General features: G+C 52.6%; 1 protein-coding gene across 1 annotated transcript in view; it reads right to left on the reverse strand.

Annotated features, from left to right (window-relative positions):
• Positions 1–466: 466 nt before the first annotated feature.
• igf2bp2a (insulin-like growth factor 2 mRNA binding protein 2a) overlaps positions 467–22,135 on the reverse strand; it is a 68,070-nt gene continuing 46,401 nt past the window's right edge. The window contains exons 4-16 of the mRNA XM_078404490.1: positions 21,716–21,767; positions 21,086–21,149; positions 19,965–20,240; positions 18,056–18,190; positions 17,301–17,423; positions 16,205–16,340; positions 15,026–15,148; positions 11,720–11,788; positions 7,890–8,006; positions 5,586–5,660; positions 5,128–5,259; positions 4,218–4,331; positions 467–1,000 (exon numbers count right to left, since the gene is read on the reverse strand). Coding sequence (XP_078260616.1) covers positions 905–1,000; positions 4,218–4,331; positions 5,128–5,259; positions 5,586–5,660; positions 7,890–8,006; positions 11,720–11,788; positions 15,026–15,148; positions 16,205–16,340; positions 17,301–17,423; positions 18,056–18,190; positions 19,965–20,240; positions 21,086–21,149; positions 21,716–21,767 — 1,512 coding nt within the window. The 3' untranslated portion in view covers positions 467–904. The remainder of the gene's footprint in view (positions 1,001–4,217; positions 4,332–5,127; positions 5,260–5,585; positions 5,661–7,889; positions 8,007–11,719; positions 11,789–15,025; positions 15,149–16,204; positions 16,341–17,300; positions 17,424–18,055; positions 18,191–19,964; positions 20,241–21,085; positions 21,150–21,715; positions 21,768–22,135) is intronic.

Here is a 22,135-nt window from a genome sequence, read left to right on the forward strand (position 1 = left end):
AATCGCTACAAACAGCGCAGTTAATGCAACAACCTCACAGGCAGTGCAGTTAATTCAACTGCTCAGGCAGCATTGACAACACAATGAGGCAGCACCAGTGATGCAACCGTTGCAACAGGCAGCTGCTTTAATACAACAACCCTACAACTTGTGTAAGTGTAACTGTGCTGACAGGCAGCACAAGAAACACAACGATTGTAACAAATTCCCAATGGAAGTAATGAGTGCTGTTGGTACCAGGGTGGGAAACACAGTCTGCCGAGGACAATGATGGAGTGAAGAGTGGTGTTGGGGACATTGCATGGATAATCTCAGTGTACAGGCAGGGCCCAGGGTTAACCTGCCTCAGCTCCCATTCGACTCACCTCCCCCCCCCCCCCCCCCCCCCGCCCCCACAAGCCACTCCGTTACCCCCGGTGCAACTTCCCAAGAATGGACCACACACAAGCCACCACTTCTGGCCTCAAAAAGATATGATTTAATCTCTCAGGAAAAAAGCAAAACAAAATGAGTTTCTTTTTTAAAAAATGCACATGTTATCTACAAAGCAGTGTTAAACCACAACTAGTTTCAACTTTATTATAAAAAACCCTATTCACACTACCGCAGCTCAAGAGGCGGCTCCATTTGCCGAGCCATCTACAATTCGGCGGGGTGACCCAGCAAGGAGGGGAGGGGAATGCGAGTTTCTTCACACAGACCGTGGGAGGACTGCCGGCAGCCTCCCTCCCTCCGGATACCCACAGGGCCACAGCCTTTGGTCCCTGGCAAAAGGCTCTCCTGTGTTGTTCTGCTGTCGTTGCGTTTCTTTGGTTCGCTCCCGGCCTGTCGGTCTGGTGTGTCCATGTCGGAAGGGCTACATTCGTCCGCTGTTGCTCAGGTGGCCGGCCGCAGGCTACTCCCTTCACTTGCTGCGCTGAGGGCTGGGGCCTCTCGCCTGCGGCTTCTGTGTCTGTTGCTTCACCTGCTGAACGATCTCGCGGATCTTGCGCTGCGCGGTCTGTGGACAGACAAAGGGGTGGGGGGAAGAGAAGGGGGCGAATACGATAACCTGTCAGACATAAAGAAACGGCCTGATCAGCAGCCCAAAGCCTGCTGGCAATCTGAAATACAAACTGCTGGAAACACCCAGCACGTCAGGCAGAATATGTGGAGGTAAAAACACAGGAAACATCCCACAACAAAGTTTTACGACTGTTTTGAATAGGGAGAAGCCTGGGCCTTGTGGGAAGCTGCTAAATGAGTTTAGTTTTGTTTGCTTATTGTCACGTGTACCAAGGTACAGTCAAAAGCTTTTGTTTTGTGCTAAATGATCTTCCATTTGGAAGAGATTGGGTTAATTAGACATAGTCAGCATGGCATTGTACAAAGCAGATAATTTCTCACTAACTTGACCAAGTCTTTTGAGGAAGTGGCAAAGGTGATTGATGAGGGTTGGGCAATGGATGTTGTTTACATAGATTTGAGGAAGGCATTTGTAAAATCCCCTAAGGTAGGCTGATCCAGAAGATTAAGATGCACGGGATTAATAGTGACTTGGTCCAATGGATTCGGAACTGGCTTACTGATAGAAGACAGAGGGTTGTGGTGGAAGGACAATATATTCTGGGACAATATATTCTGCTGTTTGTGATATATGTAAATGACTTGGACATAAGAGTAGACAGGTTGATTAATAGGTTTGAAGATGACATCAAGATTGCTGGGGTTGCTTACTGGAAGGAAGCACTGGTGTCAAAGTATACAGTGGGATTATAGATCAGCTACTGAAATGGACAGAGAACTGACAGATGGTGTTTAATCCGATTAGGTGCGAGGTGCACATTGGGAGGAAAACATACACAATGAATGCCATGACCTTTAACAGCTCTGATGTAGAGACAGATCTTGGAGACCAAGTCAATAAGTCCCTGAAAATAGCAACACAAATAAATAGTGGTAAAGAAGGCAAATGAAATGTTTGCCTTCATAGGTCAGGGCATTGAGTATAGAGTCAGGAAGTCATGGTGTAGCTTTATGTGTCCTGTAATGTAGCACAACCTCCCAGAACCCGACAGGTCAATGCTCTGCGAGAGGCATCCTAACAGTCAGCAGAAGACAGGGGAGCAGATATGTACACATGTCAAAGAAGATGTACATGTTTAGCAGTGGGGCATTTCAACTCACCCTATATTAACTGGAATTAATTTAGCACGAAAGTCAGGATATAAATTGCCCTCAATGCATAAGGTGAGTTGTTGGAACAAAATAGGATTAGTATAGGATTAATTAAGTGAATGCTTGATGGTCAGTGTGGATTCGGACCTGTTTCCATGCTGTATCATTCTATGACATCCAGGCAAGAAAGTAAGCGGAAAAAGGGTGGAGACCATTGGGGACCATGAGGGCAACCCATGCATGGGGCAGAGGTTGTGGGCCAGATCTTAAATCAATACCCCATCTATAGTCAAGAAAGACATCGTGGTTGGAGAATTCAGGAGGGGAACTGGTGAAAGTTTAAAACAGATTTAAAAAGGTGGTGTTGGTTATCTTGAGCAAAACATAACATGCAGGAGTAACTCAGTCGGTCATGCAACATTGCTTGAGGGAATGTTTCAGGTTGGGATCTGTTGAAGCCGAAACATCTCCTATCCATTCCCTCTAGAAATGCTGCCTGGCATGTCGAGTTACTCTTGCACTTTGTGTTTTGCTGAAGATTCCAGCATCTGCAGTTCCTTGTGTCTCCACGTTAGATATCGTAACAGGATTACAGGTGGAGAAATGCTCTGGGCGTGATAAGATACCTACGAGACTGCTAATGGGAGGAGGTTACTAATGCCCTGACAGAGATTTCTAAATGTTCGCTGCCACAGGTGAGGTGCCTGATGACTCGAGGGCAGTAAATGTGGTCCTTTTATTCAAGGGCAGCAGGAATAAGGCTTATGAGTCTAAAGTCAGTTTCATGAAGTCAGCCCTTATGCTCAGTTAGTCCTTGTCGACTAAAATGCCCTTTTATGCCAGGCCTATTTGCCCATGTTTGAACCATATCGCTCAAAATCTGTATACCAATCAAAGGAAAAAATTGCAACGGGATTATATTCTTGGAGAGGAAAGGATTGACCAGGGATAGCCGGCAGGGATGGTTGTGAGGTGAGGGGTGGGGACCCTGTCTGACCCATTTGGTTGAATATTTGCCACTGGACACATCCTGTAATCCTTGCTCTATGCCTCCCGCGGGCATGTGTTGGACAGGGCGGATGGGCGCCACAGGCCTGGTTGATGCAGGGTCTTTGCTGCAGAAGTGCCCCTGTGTGTCCGTCACAAGCAGCCAGGGGGAGGACAGCAATGGTGCTCGTCTTCATGCTAAGGGAGGGCTGAAGATGGCCAGCCTGCGTCTGCCAGACAGCAGTGCAGTGGCCCCAACCTGTGGTGAAATGCAAGCCGTGCCCATGCCTGGAACAGCTAGCATCAACAGATCAATGGGCAGCGCGGGGATGCAGGTAGTAACATACAGGCTGCCTCACGTGTTGGATCGGCACCGGATCGGAGCAGCGGGACAAACATCAGATCAACGAGGGGACAACCTGCAGCTCTGGGACCAATATCGATTCATTGAAAGCTAGTTGATCTTGCAGCTTCTGGGGGTTTCGGGCCATGGCAGACCAATCCCCGGAGTGGGGCAATGTCTGGCCGCAGTTACGGCAGCTGGGCACAAATGATGAACAGGGACCCACAGCAGGTGCTGGGCATCATCTGCTCCTCACCACACTGCCCGCAGCCTGTTGTACATGGATAGTGCTGTGTCTTACACTGCACTGGCGCCTGCAGTGGTGGGAACCTCCTCGGCTGTGGTGCTTTAGACCACTTTGAGATGGTCAGGGGATGAGGTTCAGAACGCTCCCTCTCTCACTGCAAACACACACGTACAAATTACACGCATTCTCCCTCCAGCATTCTCTTGCACTCACCGTCATGTAGACATTCGACATGTGAGCCCTGCTCACACACGCGCTCAACTCTCCCTCACACATTTGTGACTACCTGGCCCACACACACACACTAGACTCTCCATCACATATCATTCTCCCCACTGCACACACACACCTTGACTCCCTCGCAAACACGCACTCAGCTCTTCCTCCCGCGCGCACACACACACTCAACTCCCTCCAACACTCGAATCTCCACCGTCCAATACAAACACAGCCTCACCGGTGAGTGTAGAGTCTGCAGCTTACCTGACTGGCAAAGAAATGTCCAACGATTTTCACAATGACCTCGTCGTTGCTGTCTGGTGTCTGGTCTCGGGGGACAATCACCTCGGCACTCGTGATGTTCTGCAACTCGTTCACCTGGCAAGTAACGAGTGGCGGTGAGGGCCGGGCCGGACACAGACCCCTCTCTCCTGTTGGCAGTGACACAGGCAGAGGGAGCGCAGGAGGACAGACGGGGTGAACCACAGGCACAGCTGCACTGTGAGAGAGCTGGGGGCCTGGGGCTGGGGGGAGGACAGACGGGGTGAACCACAGGCACAGCTGCACTGTGAGAGAGCTGGGGGCCTGGGGCTGGGGGGAGGACAGACGGGGTGAACCACAGGCACAGCTGCACTGTGAGAGAGCTGGGGGCCTGGGGGGGGGGGGGGGGAAGGACAGATGGGGTGAACCACAGGCACAGCTGCACTGTGAGAGAGCTGGGGGCCTGGGGGGGGGGGGCATGGCCCCACACCCCATGTGTCCCACAGAGCAGAATATTTGTGGGCACCAGCCTCTTCACTCACACATGCTCCTGAGGAGGGGTGAGACATGGTGGGCACTGCCCTCTCCCTTCACGTGTCCCCTCAGAGAGGCCAGTGTCATGGGATACTCATCCCATGTATACCTTGTAGAAGGAGCCCCGCTGCAGTAGGTGTGAGGGTCCCGTGTGGACGGTGACGGCCCTCCTCGTGCGCCTCCTCAAGGATGAGACCCTCGCTCACAACGGAAGAGCGGGCGGGATGGTGTCGGAATGGTGCTGAGTCCCAGACCCAGTGAGAGCTCGGAGGGAGGGGGCAGGGGTCGTTGGGCTGCAAGGTCCGAGGGCTGAGCGGGAGTGAAGGGGCAGCCCACGGCTCTAGGAGGAAGCTCCCCGGGACAGGTCACCCCTTCTTACCGTCTTGCCGCCCTTTCCAATGACCCTCCCGGCGGCTGAGGAGGGCACCTTGATGTTGGCCTCCAGCTTCACCTCCTCCTTGGGGTTGAAGAAGTTCTCCTCCTTCAGTTTGCCATAGATCCGACCCTGAGCCTGAAACACAGCGGAGAATTATCCCGGGGTCAGAACTCCTCCCAGTAACAACAAACCCCTGAACCCGAACTGGTCAATAGGTAGAAAGGGAAGAGCAGGTGAGAGGGGAGGGTGAGAGACGAGGGAGTGAAGTGGGTGAGTGTGGAGGGAATGGGGGGTGAGAAAGGGAGGGTGAGAGTAGGGAGGGAGTGAGAGGAGGGAGGGAGGGAGGGTGAGAGGAGGGAGTAGGAAGGGGAACAGTGTCACCAGTCCAGGGAGTGCCTGGTATGGGTGACGTCACCACTGGCCTGCTGAGCTTCTGCACTGTCCTGGGCTCATCCACCAACCTTAAACTGCGCCTCCGGGGAGCCGGTGATGATGACCATCCGCTCGCTTGCCTCAGGCCCCTCCGCTGGAGCGATCTGCCGACACACACACACACACACGGCACCATCAGCAACCGCATGGAATCCCCACTAGACCCTGCAATGGGGTCCCTCCCTTCCTCCCACCCCTGCACCCCCCTCTAGCCCCTCACCGAGACTCCTCCACCCTACCCAATCCTGCACTGGGACCCTGCAATCCCCAGGCCCCGTAACGGGACAACCCTCGCATGGGGAAGCCCACCCCCAACCCGTCCCCTCACAGGGACCCTTCCCCAGCACCCCTGCTGCTGGCAGCTGCTCTCTCTCACCACAGCAGAACTTGCAAGTGGTGTGGCTGGGGGACGATTCCCCAGAGATCAGGTGGGGGTTTAACCAGGGTGGGGGGGAGGGGGGATTTGGGGTTTCCAACAGTGTGGTTCCTGGACCTTTCGGGAGGGAATGATGGGGGAACAACACTCTGTAATCAGCCCCTACCCACCCCTCCTCCCCTCACCCACCCTGCGGTCTTTACTACAGAGGGATAACCCTTGTGGGAAGTGACTGGGCTATTGGAGTGAGACCTAATGTTACCTTCCCTCAACTGACAGCTTGCTATGCGTTGTGGATCAGTGTGTAGGGAAAAGAATCCAGAAAGGTCCAAGAGGTTAGAAAATCCAGGATCCCATGTGATTTGTAACCCACTTTCCCGGCCTACCTTGACACACTGGCCTGCCCCACTACTTAATGTGGTCATTGCTGATCTTTCCCCAGCCCCGTCTCCTCTTCAATGCAGTCTGAAAGCCAGCCTGTTGAAGTGCAATCCTTTAGTTTTTGGCATCTCTGCTAATAGGCACATAATTATGCCACCGACCTCTACCTCTCATACATTCGTACATCTCCACCAGGTCCCTCCTTGCCGCTTCAGGGAAAATAAACCCATCTTATCCAATCCCTCCTCATAGCTGCAACAGTCCACTCCCGGCAACATCCTGGACCATCACTTTTGTACCCTCGCCTGTGCAATCACCTCCTTCCAATCGTGTGGCAACCAGAACTGTGCACAATACTCCAAATGTGGTCTGACCAATATTTTATAAAGTTCTAGGCTCCGTCCTTTGAAGGCAAGTATCCCACATGAAATTCCTCACCATCTACCTGGCCTGGCTGCCACCATCCCACAATGTATATCCCAATCTTATTAGTCTTCTCAAAGTATATCACTTTGCATTAATCAAGATTAAGTACCATCTGCAATTGCTCTGCCCATCTTATTAACTGATCAATGTCACCCTGGCGATCAAATGATTTCCATGCCATCTGTGAACTCCTACATTCATATTCAAACTGCTAACATATACAAAGTACTGACCCTAGTGGAACATCACAGCTCCCAATCACAAAAGCAACCCTCCACCATCACCCTCTGTCTCCGATTATCATGACAACTTTGGATCCAATGTGCCAACCAGCCCCAGACCATGGGATCCAACTTTTTGTACAAGTTTTCCATGAGGAACATTGTCAAAGACCGTACTGAATTCCGTGCATCATCTGCTCGCCCCTCATTAACTCACTTGGTTACCATTTGGAAAACATCGAAAGGATTTCATCATCTGCTGATTAGGAAGCTGTGCACAGTGCTCCCAAGACCAAGTCGTTAATGTAAATTAAGAAAAACACAGGTCCTAATCCCAACCCTGGGAATGTCCAGCTACCCTTCCTCCCAGTTCCAGAAACAACGAGCACCGGCGGAGGAGTCGTCCCAGACATCTTGAGGGGGAGAGGAGTGAGAACCAGGGCTCGGCTGAGGGATAGCATGGGTAGAGGGGAGAGTGGCCACCATAACGTTGGCACCGTCACTACTATCAGCTTCTGTTACACAGATGATTTTCTATCCAGGCTGTTACAGACACAGCCTTTGGTCTTGACTCCAGGCCATTGTCCGTGGTCCAACCACCACAAGATGTTGAGACAGGGCGATGAGGAAGGGGACTGGGATATGGCAATGGGAAACGTGGATGGGGAGACGAGGAAGGGGCGATAGGGAGATGGTGATGGGGAGGGAGACAGGGACGGGGATAGGAAACGTGGCAGTGGAGACGAAGATAGGGAGAGAGGGAGATGGCGACAAGGACGGGGGACTGGGACATGGGGGCAGGTTGATGGCCACAGTCCAGAGATGACCCTGCCTCGGAGGTCGGCCGGGTCACCCAATTGGAGACTCGGGGGCATGGTTCCCAACACCCGGCTCGGTGCCAGGAGTGGGGTCTGGGGAAAGGACCGTACCTTGATGGATGCACCGGCAAACCTGGAGAGCTGCTTGATTTGCTGTCCTTTCTTGCCGATGATGGCCCCCACTGCTTGGGTCGGGATGAACAGGTGCACAACCTCCTGCTCCGATGCCTGCTGGGAAAGAGAGGGCAGGTCAGAGCGGGGGCAAGGGTGGCAGACCCCCAATCAACAGGGCACAGGTGAAGAGTGGGGCCAGGCACGGACCAACTCCTCTGACCAACCCTTTCCTTCTCTCCAGTTGATGTGGCTATTGTTTCCTTCTGCGTAGATGTGGGGATAGAGCGTTGGCAGAGGGAATCACCCCTGACATTGAGAGGAGGAAGGGGCTGAAGGCCAGGCACGGGTAGAGGGTGGAGTGACCACCGCAGGGTTACAGCACCTGGTGAACCCCAGAGATCGCATCCACTCCCCACCATGCAGCAGCGGGAGATGCTCCCCCTGCTCCTATTGCACCCACCCTCAACACACCCTCCCCAAGAGTCGCCCGTCATCCCCTGCTCCCTCGTACGTCACACCATGGCGATTCATCAACAACAGCATGGCGCTGCCCACATGGGACGGAAGAGGGCTGACCAATGGGAGAGTGGGAGAGGGCAGGGAGGCCATGTCCTTCAGCCAAGGTGGTCGCAGCTCATGGTGAAACGAATGTATCTATTGTCATGTGTCCCAATCTGTGGTGGGGTGGGTGTATATCTGCTGTCTCCACCCACAGTGGAACAGGTTGATCTGCAGTCTCGACCCACGGTGGGATGGGTTTCCCTAAACTCTCTACGTACGGTGGATGGGTCTATCTACAGTTTCGATCTGTGGTGGGACAAGTATATCTGCAGTCTCCACCCACGGTGGGGCAGATCTATCTACAGTCTCGACACGGCATCACGCACAGGGGATGGGAACCGTGCTAACGGGGACCTCATACAGGGGAGGGGGTACCTCGTGCATGGCTCCCCGCAACTCGGTTTACAACATGGTCTGAGTCTGGGGTGGGCGGGGTAGGAGTGAGCAACTAGACGTGGGATGCTGGGAGGCAGCGGGTTGAGGTTGGTCAGAGGGAGGGGGTGAGAGATGTCCCACAAAGGAATGGAGAGAGGGGGCGAAGTTCAGAGTGCATTCTAACACCATCATCATAGACACCCCGGAAGGAATTATCTGCTGAGATATCCCCTCCTCAGGAACAGGGCTCAGGCTAGGCAGAGGCTGAAGTGACCTGTTCTCACTGCTGGTGCCTGACTCGATGCAACATGGCAGGCGTGGCCGCATGCTGGAATGCAGACAGTCGCAGATCGAGGGCACCTTGGGCACAGTAACATGCACCATCCTTGCACAGTGACTGCCAATGACACCCACTGCACTCACAGGGATTCAGGAGCCACACATCCTCACCAGCCGCAACGTCACCATGGCAACCCTCGTCACCAGCACCATGCGACGGACCGGAGACGTCCCCTAGAGGACTGTCAGCGCCACTGTCACCAGGGGGATCAGAGCAGTCACCATCTGCGTTACCGTGGAACAGTCACCATCACCAAGAGGACCAGTCAGTGTCAGCATCACTGTAACCATAGGACCAGAGCCGTCACCGTGGGCACCGGAGCCGTCACCGTGGGGACCAGCACCATCAGTCACCGTGGGAACAGGACCCATGAGAGCCAGCCATCACTGTCACTGTGGGGACCGGAGCCATCACTGTCACTGTGGGGACCGGAGCCACCATTGTTACCCAGGAACCAGGGGCCATTATCATCACCGTGGGGACCAGAGCCGTCACCGTGGGAACTGGGGCACTCGCTGTCAGCATCATGGTTGCCACCTTCACCCACACTGTCACAGTGCCGTCCTACAGTGCGTTGTGTATCGGGGGAAAGGATTTATAAACAATCTTGGTGGAGTTGGTTTCTTGCGGAAGAACAGCCATTAGATAATTGAATCCTCCATTACGATGGAGAGTGATAAAGCTCATTTCGAAACTAGGTCCAAAATCTAAATAAATACAACTATGAGGGTATGAAATGGGAGCTGGTTTTGATGTACTGGGGAATGAAACTTAAATGACAGGGTCTGGGAAGCATTTAACGAGAGCCTGGTTGAAATAAACATATTATTTAGTGTCCGCTGCAGGATGAAACCATGGATTTTAAAAGAAATTAGGGTTAGAGTTATTGCAATGAGGAGAAATATAAAAAGGCCAGAAAAAAGCAGCAACCCTGAGAATTGGCAGCAGGTTAGAATTCATCTGAGAACATGGACATTGATTAGGAAAGGAAAAAATAAAATGCCAGAGTAAGCTTGCAGAGAAAGTAAAAACTAAACTGTAAATGTAAAAGTTTCTACAAATGCGAAGAGAAAAAGATTAGTGCCAACATATGTAGTCAGAAACGGGGTAATTTATCATGAGCAACAAAGAAAATCAAAACTTTAATTAGGCCACATTTGGAATACTGTGTGTAGTTCTGGTCACCACAATGCGGGAAGGATGTGATGGTTTAGGAGAAGTTCACCAGGGTATTGTATGGATTGGGAGAGTATTAGCTCGAGGGTGAGTTGGACAAATTTGAAACAATAATAGAAAATGTCAGAAATACTCAGCTGGTGAGGCAGCATCTGAAACAGTCAACATTTCGGGTTGTGGACCCTTCTTCAGGGCTGAAAAGGATACAAAAGCTAGAAAAACTGCAGGGAAGGTGGAGGAGGGAGACATCCCATATGGTAAAAACCAGGGTGACCACCAGGATCTTTCATTTCACTGCACATCGTGTATGTGTATGTGACAAATAAATTTGACTTGACTTGGGAGCAGTTGGTGAGAACACAGCCAGAAGAACCTAGAGAAAAGAATGTGGGAGTTGTGAAATGCAGAGCAGGAAGCCCAGTCCAGCTGTGGAGAAACATGAATTGCTTTCTTGGAATGACAAGCTGATGGAAGTTTAGAAATTGATGAGAAACATAGGTGGAACCAGGGTGCAAATGTCAAATACAAGAGAGCGTTGCTTTAAGGTCAAAGGAGGAGAGTTTAAAGAAGATTTACAAGGACCGAGAGTAGTATGTGCCAGGCAAGGTGGAAGCAGATACGATAGCAACATTTAACAGGCATTCAGACAGACGCATGAACGGGCAGGGATTAGAGGGAAACGGACCAGGCAGAAGGGATACGTTTAATTTGACATCATATTTGGCACAATGTGGGTTGAAAGGCCTGTTCCCCTGCTGTAGTTTTTCTATTTTCTATGAACAGGTAAGGAATGGAGGACATGCAAGTAGAGGGATTAGTTTAATTTGGCATTGTGGTTGGCACAGACATGGTGGGCGGAAGGGCCTGTGCTGTAGTTTGTCAGAGCAATTAAATACATACCTTGTTCCTGTTTTCACAAAAGAGGATACAAAATAAATTTCCAAATATGTAGAGGAACATTGTTTCCAGTGAGAGGAAGAAACTAAATGAAATTAGTATTAGCAGAGAAATGGTGTCAGGGAGACTGAAGGGATTAAAGATTGATAAATCCATCTTGATAAATTCGATGGGAACTTGAGCCATCACCATGAGAACTGGAGCCATCCGACTGATGGGCTGAATGCCTTTCTGTCCTCAGGAAGTAGGTGTTGTTGTGAGCTGTGTTTCCACCCGGAGGTTTTCAACTTGGACAGCAGTGAGGTAACGGATCCCTGGCAAGGGGCAAGACTGAGCAGCAGGTGGAGACAGGCGAGTGGGAGGCAAAATCAGTCAGCACGCGGTGTGCCCGCGGGAGAGGAGGGGTGCATGCGTGTGGACAAGCTCGGCTCAAGGCCGTGCCTGCCTGGCACTTGTTTGCTTGGTGTGTGGCACTTACAGTGTACGGCTGGGCCATTGCACCGACTGCTGCTGTACTATACAGAGCCCCTGGGTAGCACAGTTGACTCTACATTAGGAGAGGAAAAAGGCATCAATCACTGCTGACTTGCCACACGTCATTACATCAGTGTTAACACGGCCTCACTCCACCAAACACGGTTGCCAGAAACAGAAAGCTACCGACCGGTGGGGTCATGGAACACCTACACAATGCAACATGTGCACCGCACACCAGAATCACCTCGTGTGCTTGCACACACCAACCGCAGCGTGCAAACACGCACCAATCACGATACGTGCCGAAATACACGCCGAACACACACATGTAGACGCACAGACAGGATTGGGGGACACTGAGGGCAAGATGATTCCTGACACAAATGGGTCAATGTGGAGCGAGTCTCTTTCTTTGGGTCCCACTCCAGCTCAGTCTGGGCGCAGGGTCCAGCAGACTGCTGATATCAAGAGATAGGGACAGGCAGATTGAGAGAGGGAACGAGGAAGGAGAGGACGAGGGAGTTCAGGGATTGGGTGAGTGAGAGGGAAGGATGGGGAGGAAGGGGTGAACCAGGGGAAGCAGCATGTGCGGTTGGGCGGAGAAGAGGGAAGTGCAAGGCGGGGGGGAAGGGAGATGGATGAAAGGAGGAGGGAGTGTGGGAGATGTTGAGAGCGAGAGCAAAGAGGCGAGGAGGGTGGGGTGGTTCAAGAGCGAGGGTGGGAGAGAGGGAGAGTTGGTTTGGATATGGAGAAAACAGTGCCGCGAGTGCGAGATAAACGATGGAATACAATGAAGTGAAAGAACAAACCCTGGAAGATAACTGCCCGGGGAGGTGCCGCACCGGAGTTGTGCCATGAGGAACCAATGTTCCACCAGCACTGAACCTGACGGCTTGGAAGCACAAACCTTCACCATAATGCCCCAGACTCAATATTGTAAACCGAGAAGCAGCAGTTCAGAACATCATTAATAGCACATTGCACAAAACCTCAGGTGCCTGTTACAAACATTTATCATTGACCACAGTGAGCCGTCTGGTGTGAGTGAGTTAATTCCCAGAAACCTCCAGGATAGACCTGGGATCAAGGAGTCTGCCGACATTTGCTGCAGACACAAGAACTGCATGTGCTGCAGTCTGAAGCAAAGTGCCTCTATCACTTAAGATAGACACAATAAGCTGAAATAACTCAGCGGGTCAGACAGCATCTCTGGAGAGAAGGTATGGGTGACTTTTCAGGTCGAGACCCTTCTTCAGACGATCTGCCCCTATCACCTGCCAGCCTTTGCCTCACCTCTCTGTCTCGTGTCTATATGCTGGCTCTCCTCCCTCTGCACTCTCAGTCCTGATGCAGGGTCTCAACCCAAAATGTCAACTGTCCCTCTGCCTTGACAGATGATTCCTGACCCGCTGAGCTTTTTTTGTTGATATTTTCTAATTGCTGGACAGGTAAGTGGCTCCGAGATCCTGCCCCCTTCACATTATCTCGGCACCTGTCCCAAACACAACGCTGATTCCTTCTAGGTGACTGACAGTATTCTCGCTTCCTCAGCCAAAGGGGCTGCACAGTGGCACAGCAGTAGAGTAGCTGCCTTACAGCGCCAGAGACCTGGGTTTGATCCTGACTACAGGTACTATCTGAAAGGACTTTGTCTGTTTTCCCTGTGACCGAATGGGTTTTCTCCGGGTGCTCCGGTTTCCACCCTCATTCCAGAGACGTGCAGGTCTGTACGTTAATTGGCTTCTGTAAAATTGTCCCTGGTGTGCACAACAAAACTAGTGTACAGGTCATAGTGAACTGGTCAGCGCGGACTCAGTGGTACATTCATGGTGGAAAGTAATGGGTGGGATCAGTGAGCTGCCAGCAATCAGCACAAGTTTGTCCTTCCATGGCAATGGATGTGGAGGTCCTTGAAACATCATGACTTGTTCCCAGTGTCACCCGTGGTGGGGGGGGGGGGGGGGGGTTGGGTGGCCCTTCCTTACAGAACAAGGGATCTGCAAGTTGCAGTACAGACCGGCTCCCTACCTCCAGCTCAGGACACGGAAAACTGATCAAAGCCGTGGGCGGGAGAGGTGGGTGAGCAGTTAATGCCCTCAGGTCATTTTCCATGGTAACGAGTTTGAGCCCATCAGCCCGTGGAGGGCGTGCAGCGTAGGTTTACTAGGTTAATTCCCGGAATGGAGGGACTGTCATATGTTGAAAGACTGGAGCGACTAGGTTTGTATACACTGGAATTTAGAAGGATGAGAGGGGATCTTATCGAAGCGCATAAGATTATTAAGGGGTTGGACATGTTAGAGGCAGGAAACATGTTCCCAATGTGGGGGGAGTCCAGAACCAGGGGCCACAGTTTAAGAATAAGGGGTAGGCCATTTAGAACAGAGATGAGGAAGAACTTTTTTAGTCAGAGAGTTGTGAATCTGTGGAATTCTCTGCCTCAGAGGGCAGTGGAGGCCAATTATCTGAATACATTCAAGAGAGAGCTAGATAGAGCTCTTAAGGATAGAGGAGGCAGGGGCTATGGGGAGAAGGCAGGAACGGGGTACTGATTGAGAATGATCAGCCATGATCACATTGAATGGCGGTGCTGGCTCGAAGGGCCGAATGGCCTACTCCTGCACCTATTGTCTATTGTCACAGGTATTCCACCCATTGAGCAGCATTAGCTACTCGAGGTGCCAGCTACAGGTGTGGACAGCAGGCCTCGGCAATGGTAGGTGTCTGGTCACAAACAGTGCTGGAGGGGGCCGGTGAGAGAGGATTCTCACACTCCCTCTGCCTCTCCCTCAGGAGCAGCGTTGAGTCAGGCTGCACTCAAGCCCCCCTTCACTCTCAGCACAGCGGGTGGGGGAGCCATGGAGATCATGAGCAGCCAGTCAGAGGTACCTGCAGTAAGAGAGGATGGTGGTGGGGCCAGATGGCCGCTTTATAGCAGCTCACATGGGGTACACCTGCAGAGGGATGGTGGAGGCAGCGGGACAGGAGGCCGAGGGGCAGCTCTGCCCTGCAAATAGCTCACGGACAGCCCCAGTCAAAGGGCCTGTGACACAGTCTGGCACAAGGGAATATTATCACACAGTACCTGGGGACTGGGAGACTCCGGCTCTGGATTTCTGGAGACTGGGAGACCCCGGGGACTGGATGAATATGGTGTTTGGATATCCAGAGACTGTGGGACCCCGGCTCACTGCACCTGGGAGCCAGAGCCCCACTTCAGTGGGTAGCAGGGCAGCCTATGACGGTGGCTCCAGCAGGGTCTGGTCTCTGCTGTTGGGCACCTCCAGCAGTGTAGGATCAGACTTACCACAAAGGGATTGTAGGAGCCCACCATGCCTCGGGGCCGACCTGTCGAGGGAAGGACCGGCATTCCTGATGAGAAGATGCCCAGAGCGTTCAGGTTCAGGCCAGGGATCAGGTTGGCTTGTTGCTGAAAGTGTCAACAAACCAGAGTGAGGTTTTGCACCGTGCTTCTCGTATTCCCTGCCCACCACCACTTTCCCTCACTGCAATCATCGCCGCCCCTCTCTCTCCGGCTGACCCCTCCTTCAGCCCTTCTTGGGTGCTCACTCCTGCCTGGGGTCTGGGGGCTGGAACTGCAGGTGCGTGGTCATCGAACCTGGTGACTAAACCCTCAGCTGTCCACCAGCTGTGACTGAGCCGAAGGAAGCCAGCAAGTTCCGACAGGATCAAACATGGGCAGCAGTCAGGACAGCCAAGATTCAGAGCACTGCTCAAGACATAGCTAGTAAGGCCACGCTGGTGCTCCCGAACAAGCCTGGGGCACTGTGGCACTGTCAGCAAGATGGAAGCAGAGTGATTTCATCTCCGCGTGTGTCGATTTACCAGCAGTTGTGTTTCACTTCTCCCTGCATGTTCCCTGCCAGAGCAAGGGAACACCCCTGGGAGTGCCTGCACTGTGGCACGCCACCCACAGCGTGGGAACAAACCTCAGGGCAGTTTCACCCAAATAACAGAACCCACTCTCAACATTGTGGTTTCCTGGACAACAAAATCCCAAGAAATCCAAACACAATGGAAAAGATGACCGGTAATCCTTGGGTTCAGAGTTCAGTGTAAATTTATGGACGTCACAGGGACCAAAATGCTCTCATCACAACCTGGGTCCAGATGTGGACCTCCCAAACTCATGACCATTACTGCTGAGAAGGATCACGGCAACATGTAGGAAACCAGTGGGAGCTTGGTATAGAAGATGACCGTGCCAATTTCACCGCAGATCCATGTTAACGTCAGATCCTGCCTTGATGTCAAGTTGGTCTTGCATTGGCAGGTATGGAGCAGGCGTTGATGAGTTATGGAGGCTAGTGATCCTGGCACCGGTGAACAGGTATTGCTGAGCACCATGAAAATGCAGGGGTCTGCGCGCATGGGTAACCATTGACTACTATTGTGCTCAGCGCCAATGGATGCCTCCCTGTACAAGAGAAGCCTACCCCCAGTAGGGTCAGGTTGCAGAACTTACATTCATAGCAGCAAGGTCATTTTCATAAGCCTCTCTGAGTTTCTTCATGATCTCGGCCTGGGCATTGGAGCAGGCCTCAACGCTGCCCTTCACAGTGATGGTCCTCTCTGGGTTGTACAGAGTCAGGTCATGTAGCCTGGCAGCACAACACACACATGTTAGAACATCAACCTTCCAGGTCATCACCCACCACTCCTCCCAACCCTCCCTTCGCAACCAACCGCTGTAAGAATGCTGCACCACACTGGGGTAGCCAGAGGTGATCACCACTGGATACGGGCACCGCTGTAAGAATGCTGCACCACACTGGGGCAGCCAGAGGTGACACTGGATACGGGCACCGCTGTACAACACAGAGAGGGGTGGGGTCAATTCCAGAGGGGGGGGGGTGACTGAGGTGGAGGTAGCAAGGGGGACGGGGGGGACGGGACAGGGAGAGAGCGTGGCAGGAGGGTTGAGAGTGGGATGGGAGGGAATGCACCAAATTTACCAATATGGTTGCATTGCATGGATATGGTTCACCAGGTCCTCTCCGTTGCTTTCTTGCTGGGAAGCGGTGTAACAGCAATCAGCCGTTTCTCCCAATGCCCACCCCTGGAGCCCTCTCCTGGGGTCATGCCAAGCCCAATGCGGCCCGATCTTCCAGTGAGTGAGAGAGCTGCCTGTCCGATTCTCAGCTTGCACTCTGACGCTGGCACCTTCCCAGCTCAGGGTTGGACCACAGCCAGACACTCCCTGTCTGCACATCTCTACACCCACACTCAATTAATAGGGGCAGCATGGTGGCGTAGTGGTAGAGTTGCTGCCTTACAGCGCCAGAGACCCAGTTCGATCCTGACTAAGGGTGCTATCTGTACGGAGTTTGTACTGTTCTCCCTGTGACCGCGTGGGGTTTCCCCTGGTGCTCCAGTCTCCTTCCACATTCTAAAGATATACATGTTTGTAGGTTAATCTTGCTTTGGTAAAAATGGTAAATTGTCCCTAATGTGTAGGATAGTGCCAATGTACGGGGATCATTGGTCGGCGCGGACACAGTGGGCCGAAGGGCCTTTCTCCGCACTGTATCTCTAAACTAAACTAAACTGGTTCAACTCACGAAGAGATGGTGATCTTGGTCGCCGTTTCCTGCTCAATTTTCTTCAGGTTGCGACCTTCTTTGCCGATGAGCCGGCCCACAAAGCTGTCGTGAGCGAGTATCTTCAGCGGGATCTCCTCAGTGCTAGCGACACAGGCACAACTGTTACACACACACACACAGCCCACAACTCACACACCCAGTCAGCACATCAGTGGTACAACTGTCCTTCTAAAGTCTGACCTCAGGAATGAATTCTGCAATGGAGAGGGTGCGTACCTCAACTCCAGCCCCGCATGAGATCAAACTGTGCAGAGGAATGTTACTCGTGTCCGACCTGTGCTTCCCCGCATTGCCAACGTATGACGGGACAGTAGAGAGGGAAGTTTTACTCCGTGCCTAACCCATGCCATCCCTGTCCTGGAAGTGTATGATGACTCAGAGCAGAGCATGGGTGCAGGAGGGAGTGGAGATGGCAAGGGGAGAAAGCTGAGTAGTAGGGGGGGCAGCATGGTGACAAGGTGTCAGATCTTCCCTGGTGTTAGTATCGGGGAGACACCAGCTTCAAGTGCACGGAACGTTGCTGTGGTTACTGCCTGATGAGCCTCAGAGAATTCAGGTGCAGACAGAATGAGGGTGAATCAGAGAAAGGGAGAGGGAGATAGAGAGGTACACAGTGTCAGAGAGTGGAGAGGAAGCTCAGAGTGAGGGAGCAGAGAGAGAGCAGCCCTGGCCAGCAGGCAGGGATGGGGGTGATCTGGAGTCCAGGTGCTTACAATTTGGTATCCTGTGCCTCCTTGTGCATGATTTCCAGGATCATCTGGCAGGCCGCCGTGCAGCCCCCTGCCGTGGAGTGAATGGTGATGGGTTTCTCCGCAGCGCCTGCATTCTCCTTCCGATGGATGTCCACTCTAGAAGAGAGGGAGGGGTGGGGAGAACATGAAGAGTGGGGTCCATGTCAGCAGCTGGAGTAAGGCTGCAAAATGTCTCCTAGAGACCTTGACCCTCCTCACCAACTTGCCATCTGCAAGAGTCTGGCATGCATCACCACTGGCGAGACCCACAGCTCTCCTGTCCCAACCTCTTCCCCACCCAAAGGAGTACCAGCTTCCTCTGGGGGGGGAGCAGGAATGTCCCCTAACCACAAACCCTCCTAATCAACTGGGAATTCCAAACACCCCCCTCAATCCAGTGGTAGGATCTCAGGCTCACCCAATGGTTCCTACCAGCCCCAGTCCCAACAGGAATTTCCAACCTAACATGGAGTTGTCTCCCATTAACCCAACGGGGATTCCTCAGCTCTCCCCAGACCCAAAGGGGAGCCTGGGCTCACCCAAGGGTGATCCTGACCCCCAACCCAACAGGAATCCAAACCGCCCCCCCCCCCTCACCATCCAATGGGGAGTGTGGTCCATTAATAACACAATGATGGCATCTCAGCTCTCAGTCAATGATGGGATCTCAGTCCTGGAACCCAACCAAAATCCCAATATCCAGTGGTCCCACTTATAAAACCACCTCTCAGCCTCCACAGAATGGGAGATCTCGACCCCCAACCAATAGGGAGTGCAGCCCTGGCCAACCCTACCCACTGGCTAAGAGGAATCCAACTCATTCTCACCCCAGGGGAATGCAATCTGTGTCACACTCACCTTAGAAGAAACCAAAGATACTAGAGGAACAAGATAGACCACTCGACCCTAAAAACCGTAGTATGTCACGGCGCCATTTTAGTAGGCAGAAACTTGCAGAAACATTTTAAAAGAAAAATAACAAAATTCTGTGAATTGATAGATGAGATATTTTCTGCGTTTTAATGGTATCATCACACATACTGTTCCCCCAAAACACTGATTACACTGCGGGAGGCATAGCGAACGGTGGGTTTTGCCTACTAAAATGGCTCCTTTGCGTACTACACTTCAGTATAGGTGATTTCAATGGAGTGGTCCATCTAGTTCCTCTAGTATCTTTGGAAGAAACCTACCACATCCCCATTCCAGTGAACAATGAGATCCGTCCACTCCACGCGCTCCCAACCCACATGAGGCCACACTGCCTCCACCATGCAAGAGGCATGTGATGTACCCACTCTACCCTTAACTCCTGGCCACACCAGATGGGGATCTCCACACCACCTCACCCAGGTCAATCCGCCAACTCCTCCTTCCCTCATGGAGTCTGAGCCTCAAACCTTTCCAGCCAATGGAAAGCCCGACCCGGGTTCAACAGCAGGCACTAAGCTCCCATCTATTCCACTCACAAGGTCCCACACAGCAGCACCCAGCCCTTCCCACCATTCCCGAGGTTAACTATCCAAGGATGCCCCTGCCTGCCATCCGCGAGTCATGGCAGCGGGCGGAAGAGAGCTCTGTCCGAGCCAGCTGCCTGCCCCTTTTCCGGGGTTACGTCCGTGCCCAGAGGGACTACGCGCTGTTCACGGGTGCCCTGGGTGATTTCTGGGACCGCTGGGCACCGCGGGATGCGGAATGCATCCTTAATAAGGTTGGGGAAATAGTAATATTTGTTTTACGTACTATGGTGGTGGGTTTTGTTTTGAATCATTTAGTATTGTACATATTATTGTAAATAATTTTTGGTTAATGTTAATAATTTTTAAAAGAGGTTGCCCAGGCAACCGGTGGAAGTGCATTGGCTCAGGCACCAATGGGCGGCGCTGCTTACTTGGACTGTGTCTGCTGCGTGACGCTCTTGATGGTAAGTCCTTCCTTCCCGATGATGGCCCCCACAAACTGGGTGGGCACCAGAATGCGCAGCGGGACATCCAGCAGCTTGTGCGAGGAGCTGGCGCCAGCGGAGGAGCCGTGATCGCGGCTGGGCCGAACAGCAGGCCCCCGGCGGGGCCGGTGGGCCGGGACCGGCGTCGCCTCCTGATCTGGTATGTACGAGATCTTCAGGGCGTAGGTCTCAAACTGGTGGCCATTCAGCTTCTCAATGGCACTGAAGCACAAGAGAGGTTAGAGCCTTCACTGCCTCTGCTCACTCATGCCCCCAGCAGACACTGTCCCAAGTCAACACGGTCTGCCTCTGTAACAACAAGCCTTCTGGGACCAGCCTTCACCCTCCTGCCCCCTTCCCACAGTCCCATCCTGGGAAAGGGCATTTGGCACCCTTTGTCTCGCTTTAAAGCCCCCTCTTGCGCTCACACCATCTTCCTGTCTGCAGGTGAGATGTCAAGGCACAGAGCACAGGAACAACCCCTTCGCCCCACCAGGACCTCATCAACCATCCAGCACCCATTCACACTAATCTCTCAAACTTCTCGTCGACTCCAGCCTCACCCACCCAGCTCCTGCACCCACCTCCACACCAGAGCCAATTAACCCTGAACATCTTTGGGATGTTGGAGGAAACCGGAGCCGGACGTCACAGGGAGAACGTGCAGACTCCATAAGGACGGCACCTCGATCAGGGTTGCCCCAGGGTCACTGGAGCCTCGAGGCAACAGTACTACCCCCTGCCACCTGCCAGTGCCAGGATTCCAACAGCGGCCATGGTGCTGTCAGCAGTGTGGTGGCTCAGGCTCATGACCGTGACATGTAGGAGCCTCCTGCCTATCCACTTCCCCCTTCACAACTCTGGAAGCCTTAAATCCTCGTTACATTGATACATGAGCCGAAGGGCCTGTTTCTGCGCTGTATCTCTAAAATATAAAGACAAGCTTTTAAAGTCAGACAGAGGTGTTACTGGGTAGCGTTCTTCTCAGGTCTGGTGCCAACATGCAGAATAATTTAGTGGCAACACCAAATTCTTTCAAAGATTACAGAGGCCCTATCATTACTTACGTCTTTGCATGCTCCTTTGTTTCGTACGTCACATTCACAACTGCTGTCTCACTGTCTGTGTTAACTAAGTGAGAGATAAGAATAAGTCAGTATACAGACCATGTGCACAGCACCATGTCCCACTCACCCCATTTAACATTAGACCCCACAGATCCCAGTGCAGATTGGCACTGAGCTACTGGGCAACAGGTCCAAATCACCTGGTTTTCACACAGCAGGGAGGGCACCAGCTCCTAGCCACACCACCCAAGTCCTAAGGGGATAAAACTCAAGGAAATTCCTCTCTGATCCAGCTGGTTCAACAGATGGACTAAAGCAAGGCACTGCCTCTGGTTAGTGAGCTGGGGCTCCTGGTGGTTCCCCACAATGAAGCGTTCACACTCTCCCTGCTCCTTGGTTCACGGCTTTCCTCCCCACACGCTGTCAACACCCAGTTGTACACCAGTCACAGCTCACTGCTCGGTCTCCTCGCGACTCTGGAAGTTAATTATCAAGGAACATTAAATAAAATGCTACAATATTCTTCAGCTACATAAAACCCGAGGGGAGTAGAGGTGGGCAGTGAGGTGCCCAGTTTCCAAGACCTTTTTCTCCCACCAGCAACGTAGAGGATAATCCACGCCCCCCTACCTTGCTCCACATTCTCCACCGTCCCATGTTGAGCAAGGAGTCCGTCCAGCACCTGAAGGAAACCAAAGGCCATAGAGTCAGATGGGGCTACCCAGGCTCTGCCCTTCACCCTGCCCCACTCAGGCTTGTCACCCCCCCTTACCTCTCCCACATTGACCAACCCTCCCTCCCCCCTCACCTTGCCCACTTTGATCCCCCCTCCCCCCTCACCTTGTCCATCCACTCTGACCCATCCTCATTCCCTCCCCCTCCCCTCACCTTTCCCACACTGATCAACCTTCCCTCCCCCCCCCCTCATCTATCCCACATTGACCCACCCTCACTCCCTGCTCAACTAGCCCAAGTTGACCCACCTAAGTTTTCCCCCACTCCCTTTGTCCACATTGATCCACATTGATCCACTCTCAACTCCCCCCCAAC

The sequence above is a fragment of the Rhinoraja longicauda genome, chromosome 8 (genome assembly GCF_053455715.1).
Source record: "Rhinoraja longicauda isolate Sanriku21f chromosome 8, sRhiLon1.1, whole genome shotgun sequence".
Lineage (NCBI taxonomy): Eukaryota > Metazoa > Chordata > Chondrichthyes > Rajiformes > Arhynchobatidae > Rhinoraja > Rhinoraja longicauda.